This window comes from Brachyhypopomus gauderio, chromosome 3, assembly GCF_052324685.1.
Source record: "Brachyhypopomus gauderio isolate BG-103 chromosome 3, BGAUD_0.2, whole genome shotgun sequence".
Taxonomy (NCBI): domain Eukaryota; kingdom Metazoa; phylum Chordata; class Actinopteri; order Gymnotiformes; family Hypopomidae; genus Brachyhypopomus; species Brachyhypopomus gauderio.
In genome coordinates, this window is record NC_135213.1 from 31,196,992 (window position 1) to 31,212,857 (window position 15,866).

The following is a 15,866-nucleotide window of genomic DNA, read 5'->3' on the forward strand; positions in this document are numbered from 1 at the left end:
CTGTCTCCACAAAAATACCATTTGACAAGGGGTGTGTCTACAAACCATGAGAAAGTAGGAGCTACCACTGAGAAAAGGGTAGCTTTGTGCAGCCACTGGTTAGAGTTGTGCAGCCACTGGTTAGAGTTGTGCAGCCACTGGTTGGAGTTGTGCAGCCACTGCTTAGAGTTGTGCAGCCACTGGTTAGAGCTGACTATAATAGATTTCAATTAAGTGAGAGAGGATGAAGGCAAAACAGTAATATGGTCTTGCTTGGATTTAGCCGTCATGTAATATTCATATACACAAGTAAAATAATAAAAGAGCAGATTACCAAGCTAAACAGGAGGAGTCGGCAAAGTAGAGCATGATATTACGCACAAGGGTGGCGATGGACAGAAGAAATCAATGGAACGTAAAGTAGCTTAGAGAAAGCTTAAGAGAAAGTGATTTGGAGGTGTTGAGGTGTTGATTTAGCAAGAACATCAAAAAAGGAAAACACAGGGAAAAAAACACAGGAAACATCTTTTCCCCTCACAGGACAAACAAAATTAAATGAAAAGAAATAAGCTTTTACCATTAATTTTGCTCCCCCCCCCCCCCCAATACTCTCAGCCACCTTGAACAAGAATATAGGAACTGCATGATATTTGACACAGTGTGCATCATGATCTTGACTAATTTGGTTATGGTAGAAAAGAAGAGATAATGGTTGGTTTGTAATGGAGGAGGGTTTGGTGTAGAGATGCCTATGATAGGATAAAAGTGACAGTAATTGGGCAGCTCCCTAAGGAGCTCTGCCATATTAGTGTCAGATTAATGATGACTTGGGGTAGATGGGGCCTGAGTCCTTTGCAATATTGCATTGCCATTTGGTTCCAATAGGTTATTGATAGAACGGTAAATTAGGCTTAGAGAAAAAAATTTACTCCTATGATGTTAATGTTGTTATGGATGACTGAATGTTTCAGCCCAAGCATTTCTACTCCCTTCTCAAAGAAGAGTTCTCAGATCCACACCCAATCCCTCTCTTAACAAAAACTATACAACTCACTGGGATGTTTGTTATTCGCATCACTATGCATTAGAGGAAAACAATATATGAAAAGCTTATTCAGGAAAATTTACTCATAGATGTTTCCAAATACATTTAATGGTCTATGGATTTCAAATGTTTTGTTTTTATGGCTTTAGCATAAACAATCCCAAAATAATGGGCATATTCCAGGACTTTGCACAGAAGAAAATGTTGTTTTCTCCTCTAAAAAAGCCATCTGCCAACCTAGTTTTATTATCCAGACTCCTGCTTCTCTGACAAAGGGCATTCATCTGGGTTCTTTGAAGTGCTAATAGTTCAGAGTAGCTAGTTCAGTGCCCTTCCTACCACCTGGTTTCAGTGGCGTCTCCACTTTTATTTTGGTGGTCTAAAAGTAAAAAAAAAATCAGTTTTGTTTTTTTTAATATGTGAGTGTGCTAGGCCCGGTTTTTTAAACCCAAGGTTTTGTGTAATGGCACCTGCAACACCAACCACCAAGTTTAAGGCAATCTACCAAAACAATTCTTAAGATAGTATGTTAGTGGAAAAAGGTGTGATTAATTATCTTACATATAGACATAACCTGGAAATATGTGCCATCCACGGAACGAGTCTCAATCTGAATTAGAAATAGTAGCCCTTTGAGGACTTTAACTAACTTTAACTAAAACATACCCATGTGCAAAAGGAATCAGGTGCAGAGTCTATACTTTGTATTCTGTAGGCTATATTCTTTGTTTTCTGAATACAGATTCAGAAATGATTCATTTGAAATTATTTTTCAGTTCAGCATTCAGTATTACTGTGAAGGTAAAATACCCTTTTGCTTCACAACATATATTGCTAAGATTGTTCAACTCTTTACTGGAACAAGCAGGAAAGAGGATTCAGAACCATTAGCTTCAGAGTAAATATTTGTACCAAGTTAGTAGTTACAATTATTTAAATGAATCAGAATAGAGTGTTCTTAGCATTTAAGAGGCTACATGGATGGTGCACTTCTAAAGACAGTAAATGAAAGGCTAGCAGTGTATAGTACAATGGATTTTTGCATATACCACTGACAAGGATCTTAAATGTCTACAGTTTAGAATAACTGGGTTCAACTTCAATGTTATTGTGTACACAATGCAAACGTATGTTGGATATCACAAAATGGGTTTGGACTCAATATTAAATTACTTTGAAAGGGACTGAGAGCAAAATTGATCAGGTCATCCATAGTATATATCTTGATGACAGAAAGAAATACAGCCAGATATGTTCAGGTCTGTTATCAATATAAAGACAGAATTCCAAATAAAAAATACAGCATATACCATCTATAACCTAAAATGCTAGGACTGCACATTTTCTGTTTAATGATACATGGGGTGAAGCCATTTGTCACAATACGGGCAATACCCCCCCACACCGTTCGTCCCCGTCCACAGTGGCAGTTGTCCTTTTTTTGTTGTGTTATGTTTGCCCTTCAGGTGGGTGGGGCCTGTCATCACCTGAGGGTCGTTTGTCCGTCTATATATGTCTAATCTTTGTACCAGTTGACTGCTGGTTATTGTATCCTTAATTTGGATCATGTCACGGTCTTTAGTTGGTGCACGTTATCATTAAACCCTCCTGTTTCCCTGAAACTTGGCGTAATCGCTTCCTTTTTTCGCTCACACTCCTCGCCCGTCACACCATTGATCTCTTCTCTGCAGGTGCTACATAATGGTGAGTTGCGACACAAAGTGAACACAACGATGGCCGTGTTGGTCATAATGGGTCTCTGAAGAAGCAGCTTTAGAAAGACAATTTACAGCATTCAAACTGGTCATATTAGCAAAAACTAAAAAGCAGGAGGAAAGATGTAGCTGATGGCCTCTGCCCTTCACTGGTGCACAGGTTACAACACAGTGGTTTATTGAAGCCTGCCTTTGAAAGCTAGAAAGACCGATTTGCAGACTTGATGATCCAGAGCTGAGAGTGCCCTGTCGAGGTGTTAGAGGTGTTTTCCTTGATGGGAGGTCACAGTCCTTCAACAAGGTACTGAAACCCAAATGAGATCATTTGGAGCTGAAGAAAGGGGGCTAAAAGAGAGAAAGACAATCTGTAATTAAGGCGTGCACTGCTCTAATCACCTCTCCTTTGCCAGCCACAACTGCTTAAGTCACATATTGGGATGCTCTCCAAAAGCCTCTCGGACACGTCTGTCACTTATTGTGTCAGGCACTGGGCACGATAAAATTAAATACATCACTGCTAATTTCCTGAACAAGGAAGCACTTTAAACCTTTAAGACATAGACAGGGCTTGCAAACAGATAATGAGGCAGACTAAAATGTACCAGTCATTAATAATGTGGAAGTAGAGGTGTAAGAGAAATTTTTTTATAGTCGACAGAAAAAAAACAGGAAAAACACATTAATATTTTCTAATACGGGAGAACAAGCATAGTTCTAACACTTGGTTTTATATATATATACACAACCCACCCCAGTACCAGAGTAAGTGTAGGGTAAACTGTAACACAATCCACTAAACTTGGAACACAACAGGCTAAGTGAAACACAACCCACCCCACTGCTGGGGTAAGCTGGAACATAACCCACTCCAGTACAAAATGACAAAATATGTATCTAATCTGTGCTCCAAATACTCCAGTCATTCAACATCTAGTAGTAGCACCTGAATACATACACATAGTTAGTCAATTTTTTGCTCATAAACAATGATAAGTTTATTCACGGGCATCTCTTCCTGTACACAGTTAAGTCCAACATGTTAATGTTCCCCTCTTTGATACTCACTAGGCCTGTCTCTGGAGGCATTCAGAAATACAACTCTGCTGCCCCAGTCCAGTAAGCAATCCACTCATCCTTCTGCTACACACTGAATACTTCATGCCTGTTCTGGTAGCTCACATTGGCCAGTTATCTTGATCGCTGGTCTCTTACATTTTGTAATTTCTTGCAGTATCTGCTCAATGTTACATGGCAGGCAGAGCATTATTTAGTGACGGCCCTTACTGTCTTTCCCAGCTTTATCTGATGTAGGTTTAAGCATGTGTGTAGGCATCCTCTATCAGTTTCTCACCCACTGGCTTATAATAGTGAAAGGTATGTTTTCAGTTGTTATTATGTGGTTAGTGATAGTTTTTTTTATGTTACAACCATTACCACCCATCAGTCATTATTTTGCTAGCTGCAACAGCATGGTGGTTTGAAATTAGCATAGATGAAATGCTTACATTTACATTTACATTTTGGGCATTTAGCAGACGGTCTTATCCAGAGCGACTTACAAAGTGCTTTGCCATTTGTTCACAGAATGCATCCTAGATAGGTGAGAATAGGTCAAGATACCCTTGAACCACACTAATACTAATCAACAGGAATCAATGCCACTACCTAGTATTGCAAATAAACAGAGCATCAAATGAAGTGGAATTTGTCATACATGACACTGAACACATACTTCTTAGGTTATCCCATACTGGCAAAGGTCATGCTGTTCCAACCAACCCAGCCTCCCCAGGTCACCCCTAACTGAAGCAACATGTGAAATTAAATTTAAAAGATTTAATAGAGAATCTCTGCTGACTAACAGATATTTCTTTTGAATCACATTCCTAACAGCACTGACCACATCCATTCATCTGGCTAATCACCAATTTCCACTATTTGTCTATTCCTCCGTCCTTGAGTCTTTTTCGTGAGTGCCTACGTTTGGATGCCAGGTATTTGTATGTCGTTCTGACAGATCAATTAATAAAGTCATTGTGCAATAATTTCTGATAGGAGTTTTTTTTTTAAGTTACATTTTATATATAGTTCTAGTTTTAAAAACACTGAAAATAACCTAGTAGTAAGAAAATGCTAAAGTGGATTACAATGCAGTTTAGGACATCGCCATGGGACTCCAACAAGGGACCTTGGTGAGCTGCTATATTTAGAAACCCAAGCACAGCGCTAACATACGCAACTGCTCCAACATAGTTTTCCATGTGCTTCTTGACCCAGAGCCTATGTGGAAATGAAGCTAATGGATGAAATTGAGGTCAGTAGTGGAAAGAAAGGAGGAAAATAGATTAGAGCATGGTACCGAGGAACATCAGTTTTGACATGTTTGGGTCAAGAGAGCAGGGGCTGTATAGCAAGGTATAGCCTGCTGTATAATAGTTTACACACTTATATTATTACCAGTCCTAATATTGGTGGTTCTTAGTTGAATAAAATGTTGAGTGAAAGAAGAGTACGGGTAACACCTCATAGCACTGTGAGTTCCTGCTAGCAGTATCTCCACATGTAGCTATGCATGTATGTCCATACTGTACACTCTATTATGGCCCATACCATAGCCTTCAAACCTGTTCCTTCAGTAACCTCTCAAAAGTAGACACAGTGGCGATTTATTGTTGTTATTGTTTGGTTCGTTTGTGCATATCTCTCTCTCTCTCTGTCTCTCATATATATATATATATACAGTTGTGATCAAATTTATTCAACCCCCAATGCTGCGAAGGGTTTTATGGAATTCAGTGCACATTTGTAATTGTGTTCATAATGAAATCTTACAAGGACTTGTTAAAGAACTAAATGCAACTAAGATAGCATCAATTTTTTTTGTCATAAAGTATTAAATGGCCTTTTTGTGATTTCTTCATTGACACAATTATTCAACCCCTTTACGACTACCACTCCTAAGAACAGAGGTTCATTCCAGTGTTTTCCATCAGGTATTGAAAACATCTGTGGATGTCAACGAGCAGCAATCAAGCATGATAAGCACCAATTAGGCAGATTTAAAAGGACTGTGATACTCAGCTCCTTCTAGACATCTACTGGTGTGTTTCCAAGCATGGTGAAGGCAAGAGAATGGTCCCAGAAGACAAGAGAAGAGGTTATTGCTCTTCACAAGAATGGCAATGGATATAAAAAGATTGCGAAGTTGTTAAATATTCCAAGAGACACTATCGGAAGTATCATTCGCAAGTTCAAGTTAAAGGGAACAGTGGAAACGTTACCTGGTCGTGGCAGAAAGAAGATCCTGACCGCGACTGCTGTGCGCTACCTGAAGCGTAATGTGGAGAAACATCCCCGCGTGACTGCTAAGGAACTGAAAAAAGACCTGTCAGATGTGGGCACTGAAGTTTCAGCTCAGACAATAAGGCGCGCACTGCATAACGAAGACCTCCATGCCAGAACGCCCAGACGCACCCCCTTGCTGACTCCAAAGAACAAGAAAAGTCGACTGCAGTATGCCAAAAGTCATGTGGACAAGCCACAAAGGTTTTGGAACAGGTTTTGGAAACTAAATTAGAACTGTTTGGGACAATGGACCAGCGCTATGTTTGGAGAAGGAAGAACCAGGCTTATGAACAAAAGAACACCTTGCCTACTGTGAAGCATGGCGGGGGGTCAATTATGCTTTGGGGCTGTTTTGCTTCTAATGGTACAGGAAAGTTTCAACGTGTGCAGGGTACCATGAATTCCCTTCAGTACCAGGAGATCTTGGAGGAAAATGTGATGGAGTCAGTCACAAACCTGCGGCTTGGGAGACGTTGGACCTTCCAACAGGACAATGATCCGAAGCACACATCCAAGTCCACTAGAGCATGGTTGAACATGAAAGGCTGGAACATTCTAGAGTGGCCATCGCAATCACCAGACGTAAATCCAATTGAGAACCTCTGGTGGGACCTAAAGAAGGCAGTTGCAGTGCGCAAGCCTAAGAATGTGACTGAACTGGAGGCTTTTGCCCATGAAGAATGGGCTAAGATACCCATAGGTCGCTGCAAGACACTTGTGTCAAGCTATGCTTCACGCTTGAAAGCTGTCATAACTGGAAAAGGATGTTGTACTACGTACTAAAAAATAATGTCACTAGGGGGTTGAATAAAACTGATAATGATGTGAGCACAGTAAAGACATTTGTGGTTATTCCATCATAAATATTATGTTATGTTTGTCTAATTTATAAGTGCCTCTTTGATATAATTGTAAATAAGATGACTGAAATGATCAAAATCAATGTCAAACTGGCCAAAACACTTTATTTCAGTGGGGGTTGAATAAATTTGATCACAACTGTATATATATATATATATATATATATATATATATATATATATATATATGAGAGTATTGAAATATTAGTGGTGAGGCTGTATTTTTCTCATTTTCGGTGATAAAATGCTGCCCTATGCCCTAATTCCTCCGCAATCACTATGGCTAGGAAGCTGGTATTATATTGGGAATCTGGGGTGAGGGTAGATGAGTGGTACCTGGTACTTCACCTAGTCTAAGTACTATCCTCTAAAAGAGAAAGGATATTATTAGCTGTAAAAGGCACAGCTGATGCTAGAGCTGCATTTCCACTTTACCAAAGCAGCAATCGCATTTTATCCACGTGTGCCCTTTCAGAATCCCCCCGAAATGGCCAATAAATACACCATAATACAACACAAATATTTGTATGGAGGTTTTTTTTATGTAAGGAACTGATATGTCATTTTCATGCATATAGTTCGATTCAAAGAAAGAAAGAGACTCTTATAAAACCAGACACAGGGGAAGACTGACATATGAAATAACGAAGAGCTACAGCAGTGTCTCCTCCTCCTGCATATCAGGCTTGTTAAACTGGAAAGTGCTGGCTGTTGGGGACAGCATCAAATATGCATGTGCCTGAGCTGTGAGTCCCAAATACTGCCTGACACATATCTGGCAGGAAAAACCTTGTCCCACCCATAAAGTAGGTACACCTTCTGCATACCACACCCCAACAATAACAATGACAAAATGAAAGAAATAAATAAATATGCCAGAACTTACTTTTTTTGGCATCCACAATATAGCTTATCAGTCCTCAAAATGCAACTATATTTGAGAAAACAAAAATGGCATGTATGCTGCAGGCAAGTTGTTGTTAGTTAGACATGCCTCTCATAGTTTGTTTTACTGAAAGTACACACGTTTAGCTTTCTAGCTGGCATTTACAGATAGAGTTGGCCAACCTCGCTGAATTATTGTGAGATTTTCACTGAAGGATAGCTTTGAAAAAAGCTTTTCAAATTAGCTATGCCACCATATCTGTCTCATTTGTAGTTTCCATTTTAAGATTTGCTGTCTAATGTAATATTTATGTAGACGGTGAGGTTTAATTAATAATGCTATAGTCCACAGTGCTGAGAAGGGCCAGGCTGAGTGAAAGTCAAACTTCTCATTGGTCAGATTTCCATTTCTGCTTGGCACATACACAGAAACAGGTCTGTGCAGCCATACTAATGAGATTTGACTAGTACCACTCGGAAATGCATTCTATAGTAAGAAGTAGTCTATATAAATAGGTTGATGTTTCATTTTACTGTATTTATGAGATATGTTTATATATATTTTTTTTCAGTCCACTTTTTTTTACCAGTTGGCACCACTCCCCATACTGCGGAATCAGAATAAATCTAATCTACTGTTTCATCGGGTGAACTCAGACAAGTCACCATATGTAGCTACATAATTGGTTGGTTGTGTATGCATATGGCTGTGTCAGGGGACAAGTAGAAAGGATAATAGGGAGGAAAAAATGTGTGTGTGTGTGTGTGTGTGTGTGTGTGTGTGTGTGTGTGTGTGTGTGTGTGTGTGTGTGTGTTGGGGGGGCAAAACACTAATCTCCACTGTACTGCATGGTCAAATGCAGGATACACTCAATTGAGCCAAAATAGGGGTGTCTGTCACACACTCACACATCAGGGGAAAGAGGTGGTGAAAGAGAGATGGGGAGTGAAACACAAGAATTCTCCAGAGCTTTTCTCCATTAGACCACAGATTCCACAGAATCACAAGAAAGCCATTGGAGATCCAGGTTGCAGTAGCAAACCCCAAGATATCAGGGCTCCTTAAAGCTACTTAATAGTTATTTGGATAACAATGGTAACATTAACAAATTCTATTAATAATTATTTAGATATAAATCTTAAATGCATTTTCGTGTACACATTTGTTGTAGTAGTTAAAGGCCTCAGCGCCATGGCGATGCTCAAACACCCTGTTTGGTAGAACTGACTGCAGCTCCATTGTTCTGATAAATATTAAATTGGCTATGAAAACCCACTACTCTCACAACAGCCTGATATACATGAACAGTTTAGTTATCCTACTGAGACTCAACAATGTATTTCATCTATCACGGATGGACATAAAGTTGGACAGTTTAAACATCATAAACGATGCTGTCTGGGAAGTAAATCATATTTACACTGCAACATGTTTACCATGTAGAAACAGTCCCAAGTCATGATTTATGAGTGTTTGTATTAACTTGAGATGTTGGGTTATTCAGCAGTTTATTTTACCTGACCGGATCATTTCCACGGGCAGAAACTGGGCAAAAAGATTATGAGTGTGTTAGATGTTTAGATCAATAAATAATAGCCTATTGATATGGATCAATAAATATGTTTGGAATAATGGTAATTTCTGGGAATTGTGCACAAGATGATCTGAGACAGCCATTTCAGTGTGTACACACTGGAAGATGAGAGCTGTTACTGCCTTCGGAATACAGCATTAGTGCCAGCAAGTGCATGAGGTGACTCCAAAGTTTAAAACAAAACCATTTTATGAGAGACAATAATACATAAACCAGCAGACTCAGCAGGGAGATCATAAAAATATATTTTGCAAATTGGAAAACTCACTTCCTGACATTCTAAAATGTTACAAAATTCGCAACGGATGAACTTTACATTTATTTATTTATTTATTTATTTCATATTAATGAGTAATACTTGTTATGGGTTAACATGAACTTTTAATGCAAGTTAGAGATGTTATAAAGACTTTGCTGAACTGAATCCCACTACAGTTTACTTCACTACATAACATCCTAACAAATATGGGAACACCCTTACAAAGCTAGTAAGTGGAATAGCATTTTTATATTTTAGATGTTGTGAATTACTTTTTTGTCAAGGGCTGTAGTGTATGTGATTTTCATGTGAAATTATAACCACTGAAATTATAACCAATGTTTGATACCTCTTTTGACCTAAAAACATATTAATCTCAATTCAACCATAAAATTCTAATGTCTCAATTTTGTAACCACATTTTTACTTTACTTGACCAAGTAATTTTAATTGGTCAGAAATCAGGGAAATACTCTAAGTAACCACAAATTTAAATAATTATTAGATGATTAGAAATCATATTATTAGAAATGATCATCTCACAGAAGAACGTGGCATGATCCATGAATATAATGAAACTGGAAGGAGGCCCTCTGCAATCCACTGCTCACAAAACTCCACACTGACATACACACTCCTCCAAAATACATACTGGCATACTGGGTGTTTGGTCATCTTACTGATGCCATCTGTGACAAAAAAGCAGATCAAATTAAGGAGAATGCCTCTGTGTATGTGCGTGTAAGGGTGTGTGTAAGTGTGATGAAGAGAGAGCTGTCTGTGCACCACCCCCCCCCCCCCCCCCATTAATTTCTACAGATAATTATGCACCAAAATACACCAAATACATTATGGTACAGTACATTGAAGAATTGTCTATACTGAGGACTACATTGAACTATGGCACATAGATGGGGACATAAATGAATGGTGACATGGATCATGTTCAAAAACATTTATTATATGGAAAACATTTATTATACTTAATATCTTGAGTTTATTTGAAAATGAAATTTCAGTACTTGATGTGCTTGAAAATGCATATTTTTAAATTGTCGGTTGCTACATTAACCCCTATTTAGTCCATCTTGCATTATTTTAAACAACCCTCATAAGCTCAAAATGGATGACCTCACAACTGCCATATGTCTTTTCTAGTCCATTGACCAGAGTGCTGGGGTGTGCTTGGGTCAGCATATCGATCACATCTCAGAATATTCCCATGTGGTTCAAGCTGTGAAAGCATGGTGTATCACCACCGTGCCCCAGTTTAAAATCAGGGAACCATGGCAACCCCAACACATACACAGTGTGTAACACACACAGTGCATTTGCACACAAACTCTGTTTTTATTTCAAGCATTTGTCTTACACACATACATGCCACATCCCACTCATCCCAGCTTTTCTCTCTTGCACACACACACACACACACACACACACACACACACACACACACACACACACACACACACACACACACACATGTATTGTGCTGAGGTGTACCTGGGCCTCCACATGTAGGTGAGGAGGATTGATGGGACATGGATTACTGGCCCCATTTTTACCACTGCAAGACTCAGTACTCATCCTCCGAGTGCACAAGCCACCAGAAGCCAAGAGATCACATGCTGGGTGACTCAAAGGAGAAACTATTACACACAAATTGTCATCAGGACTTTGGTACTTCCAATAGACCAGCACACAGAACTCTCCCTCAGATCCCCTCCCTGTAGTAAGCAGGCACACACACACACACACACACATACCTTAGTGGGTTTTCCTAAAAAGCTCACACACCTTGATACGCCGTCACACACCCACACAGTTCAAACACACGCCATTACCCCTAACCAACTATGAATCAACACAGAAGTTACACACACTAACACTCAGCCACTCTCTTCCTACACCATTATAGATCCACACATAGCTCTGTCTCCGTCCCAACAGTCTCTGGGGATGAGGAATGGGATTAGCAGTGCGAGAAGAGGAGGAGAGCACATCAATTTCCTGCATGCAAGCTCCCTCGGGATTGGGCCGGGATCTGCCCTGAGTTCCTCTCGCCCCACTGGGTCATAAATACCCAGTTGCACGGAGAACAGCAGGTACTGCCACTCCTTCTACCTCCCATTAATTACCCGCCCACCATCTTTGGAAGCCTGCAGGTCTTGGTTAACTTATTCCTTCCTGGACTGTTCAAGGCTTGTCCATGTGGTGTATGCATATATTTTATGTTGTACATTTCTCTTACATGTTAGGTTTAATTCACAGTGTAAAAGGCATTTACTTTAACATTAAAGAATATTCAGACTGATGTTGGGTAATTGAAATTTAAATTCTGAGCACAGTGTAAATACAGAATATGTTCATGTTTACACAGTTTATTATAGTATTAGCAATAAGTGGCATCTTCTCTTTCGGTACCTCACTGTTATTATACCATTTAGAATAGATGAATATGTCTGTGATTCCATAATTACATTGTTCCCCCTACAGCAGGCCTTGCATAAGCCACCAATCCAACAGACTCTCTCACATTCTTAATATCAGAGCAGCCGTTAGTTAACAAACATTTCTTGGATTGATAAGGGCGCTACTACCTAGCTTTTATGTGGATACTTCAGAAATAAAGACAATCAAAAGAAAGCACACACTAGACGTAGACTACTTCCTGAGGTCAGCACCAGCAGTAAAAAGGCAGTACAAGATTGACTAATCTCACTCTGCATCCCCAGACACCAGCAGCTTTAAAACATATGCCTCGAAGTCAAGAGGGAGACATTTACTCCGGCATCTGGCATGACTACAGAAAAGAGGAGAAAAAAGAAACAGAGACATTCAATTTCCACTTAAGCCATTTACCATAAGACGTGCTCTGACCCAGTGGATTAGAAATGAGCTTTTGTGGACTGAGATAAACACAGATGTATGGAATCACTTAAGAAGATAAAGTTGTGGAGACATGTTGGCAGCACCTGCACTTAGACTATGTTGTTAAGACCTTATGCCTAGTCTGTTAACCTTTTTTAAAGAAGGAAGATACAAAACCTATAAGACCATGGCTATTACAAGGACTATGCAAAAATGATTACTTGTGTGTTGCCATTAATGTTCATAACTGCTCGTGAACAGAATAAGGTACAAATTCACACAAGCTCTCACTGTCTCCTAAAACATTTAAAATGATGTTAAGATTACCCCCCTGCTAAATTTTATGTATGACATGATCAGTGATCTGGTCAACATCACAATGTCCTAAATGTCCCACTGAATATTTATATTGTCAAAGGGAGTAATTATTGTTCACAGTGTTTTTTGTCTTACGAATACCATGGTTGTCTAAATAGCCCTGGTTGCTGTTAGCTGTATCAAAGACTTTTCTGGTAGCAGGTCTTAATATCTGACAGCAAATTGCTTCTTTTCTCGGTCTGATACAGGACTGTGGTCAACCTTGATCAATGTTTACTAATCACTGAATACTCAAGTACTTTCTGATACAGGGCTGTGGTCATCCTTGATCAATGTTTACTAATCACTGAATACTCACGTAGTTTGCATGTAAGGGAGGCTAAATAAAATATAGGATGATCTGTCAGTGAAGACCTGAAAAGGCTCTTCCAATCTTTTCTTGACAATCAATAATGAATGCTTGTTTGGTAAACAGCAGCATACACAACACAGCGCACACTGATACAAAACACCACTACAATGTGCTCTGACCCAAAGGATAAGAAATGTGTCTTGTAGATATCCCTTCAGATAACATCAAACTAATAGATCAGGTTGAAATTCTACCCTGGCGTCGATGCGCTGTTTATGGATTAAACATATCTGCAGTGAATTGATAAGGAAGTTGTCTCCTCTTGTACATGTAACACATTCTAGAAAGTACAGAAATACGAGTTACAGAAATAAGTAATAGGACTACTACTGAATGAACTACTGGTCATTTTCTCAGTGTGCCATGCCCACTCTGATAGGCCCATTTCAAACGTGGAATAATTAGGAAAGCACCTCTTTCAGGTGCTCAGGACTACGTTCTCTTACGACTAAGAGACAGAGACACAGACGGCATTGTCTGCTCCAAGATGAATGTAATTAAGCAAATTAATCTTGTATGATATATTTATATATTTGTGGTGTGCATCCAACAAGCCACCGCGATTCCGCGTCAATAAAATCAATATCTTAAAAAGATAGACCCTGCTCCCCATAACGGCTCCACCGACAGTAGCCCCCACCACACCTCCACCCCCACCCCCACATCCCTCTTCCTCGGTGTTATAGTGCATGTGTCATTAAGTCCTGCGGCACCACTCGCTAACCCGCACCAGTTTTCTCACCGCCGCAGCCGAACATACAAATATGTCATGCTGTCTCACCGATGCGAACTCATGGTCGGTTCCAAAAACAGTTTTAGTGAAATGTATCACCTCAAGACATGTGGGGAACGGACTGCTTGGGTGCCCAGACAGGATTCCCTTAACTGCCCCGAAAGGGGTTTGATGATTGCATGCAACCGAAAAATGATATGAACATTTTATTATCAAACAAGGTTATCAAACTTCATTCTCATAGAACATCTATTTACTAGGCTAGACATTTTAAATATTTTTTTGGAAATGTGTCAGATAAATTTCACCGATCTTTGGATCCATCTAAAATCAAACACGGACCTTACATGATACATATTCACTACGTTAGCAATGAGCAACTTAACAGGATTCCTAAAACGCCTGAAAAAGATGTCAAGCTAGTATTTGCGAAAAAAAATGGTTTTGTTGAACCTCTTCAAACTTGTCAGCACTAATCGCCCACGCGCAAAAAATGCACTCCTTCAAAATGAACTTGGATATTTCTCATTAGCAGACTTAGATCAATGTTGCATAAAAAAGCAAAATCTGACTTGCATGGTCTACGTTTAAAGATTTAGGTCACTTTCCTAAATTCCGGGTGTAAAAAACGTCTGAAAGGGATACAAATGCTTTTCTTACCTTCTTCCGGGGCTGCCATTTCATCATATTTGTAAGCCAAAGATGATAAACATTAAGCTATTATATATCAAGATAGGGTAGATTCGCAGAAGTCGCAGTAAGTCATTCTGTATTTGGACTTTTCTCAGTTTGAAGCGTAATTCCTCCAAGACTGGCCGCACAGGTCTTGAGCGACGAGCGATGATGAAGACGGCACGAACACAGCCAGACCCACATACACTTTCTTGAAAACCCAGCGATGACAACGAACGCAAGTGGTTGTACAGTTTATTCAGTCAATTACCGTAACGCGGGTTCCGTCCAATATTCGTGTGCGTTGCATGACACAGCGAAGTTCCCCATTATCATATGCAGCATATAGCGATGCAGATGATGACTAACCGAGCAACAGTCACGCACTCGAGTGTACAGTCCAAAGCTGTAGACGTCCTTTTCACTTCAAAACTTCATCACTGGCTTCCCGAAAAGAATATGCATAGGAAAGGCTTCTGACAAAACAGCGACAATTCCTTGAATAACTGCCTACAAAGAACAGTGTACTGCTAGGTAAGTAACAGACCTGTCATCAGGAAAACTTCAGCCAAAGCAATGGAGATGGCTGCGAGAGGTAAACTAGGCGAATCTGTGCAGCGGTGGGAGGATATCCTGGAAGTAGCAACTAAGTGCACAAACGTAGTCTGGAGACTTCCTCTTCTTGCCTCGTAAGGCGTTCCGACAACAGGACTTGACAACTGTAAGCCTATTTTGCAGCCAGATGGGGCCAAAGCGGGTCCACCGCTGGTGCACGTGGGGGGCGTCATAAATCATTACCTAGGCAAAAATCTCTGTGGGATTCTATAGTTAGTTTATATATTTAGCATTTTCTTTTACTGACTGTGTAGAAGTATGTGTAGAGATAGGTTTATACAAAGTTGTAGGCAAAAGTATGTGTAGCCTATATCAAATCAGTTCTGAGTTATGTTTGCAGCATTAGAGAGGGCCTAGAATCGTAATTTATGACTGAGTAAATTACATATGGATTGAATTGCCATCTACCAAATCTTTACCATCTGGCTGATAAACCATGACTCAACATTTGCTTTTGTAACAGAAAAGACCCAAATGAACAACTGAAAGACTGATGTCAGATCTGATTTTAAAGAGCAAATTACTGTAAAACAATGGATTGTCCTTACAAAGCAGTGAA

At 39.7% G+C, this 15,866-nt stretch overlaps 1 protein-coding gene across 2 annotated transcripts in view; it reads right to left on the reverse strand.

The window, feature by feature from the left end:
- LOC143509160 (tetratricopeptide repeat protein 28-like) overlaps positions 1 to 15,311 on the reverse strand; it is a 116,312-nt gene extending 101,001 nt beyond the window's left edge. The window contains exon 1 of one of the 2 annotated variants that reach the window (XM_076997595.1): positions 14,964 to 15,311. In XM_076997595.1, the coding sequence (XP_076853710.1) occupies positions 14,964 to 15,002 (39 nt within the window). In that variant the 5' untranslated portion in view covers positions 15,003 to 15,311. Of the gene's footprint in view, positions 1 to 14,680 lie in introns of both variants that reach the window. The other variant, XM_076997596.1, reaches the window with a different exon arrangement.
- Positions 15,312 to 15,866: the final 555 nt, after the last annotated feature.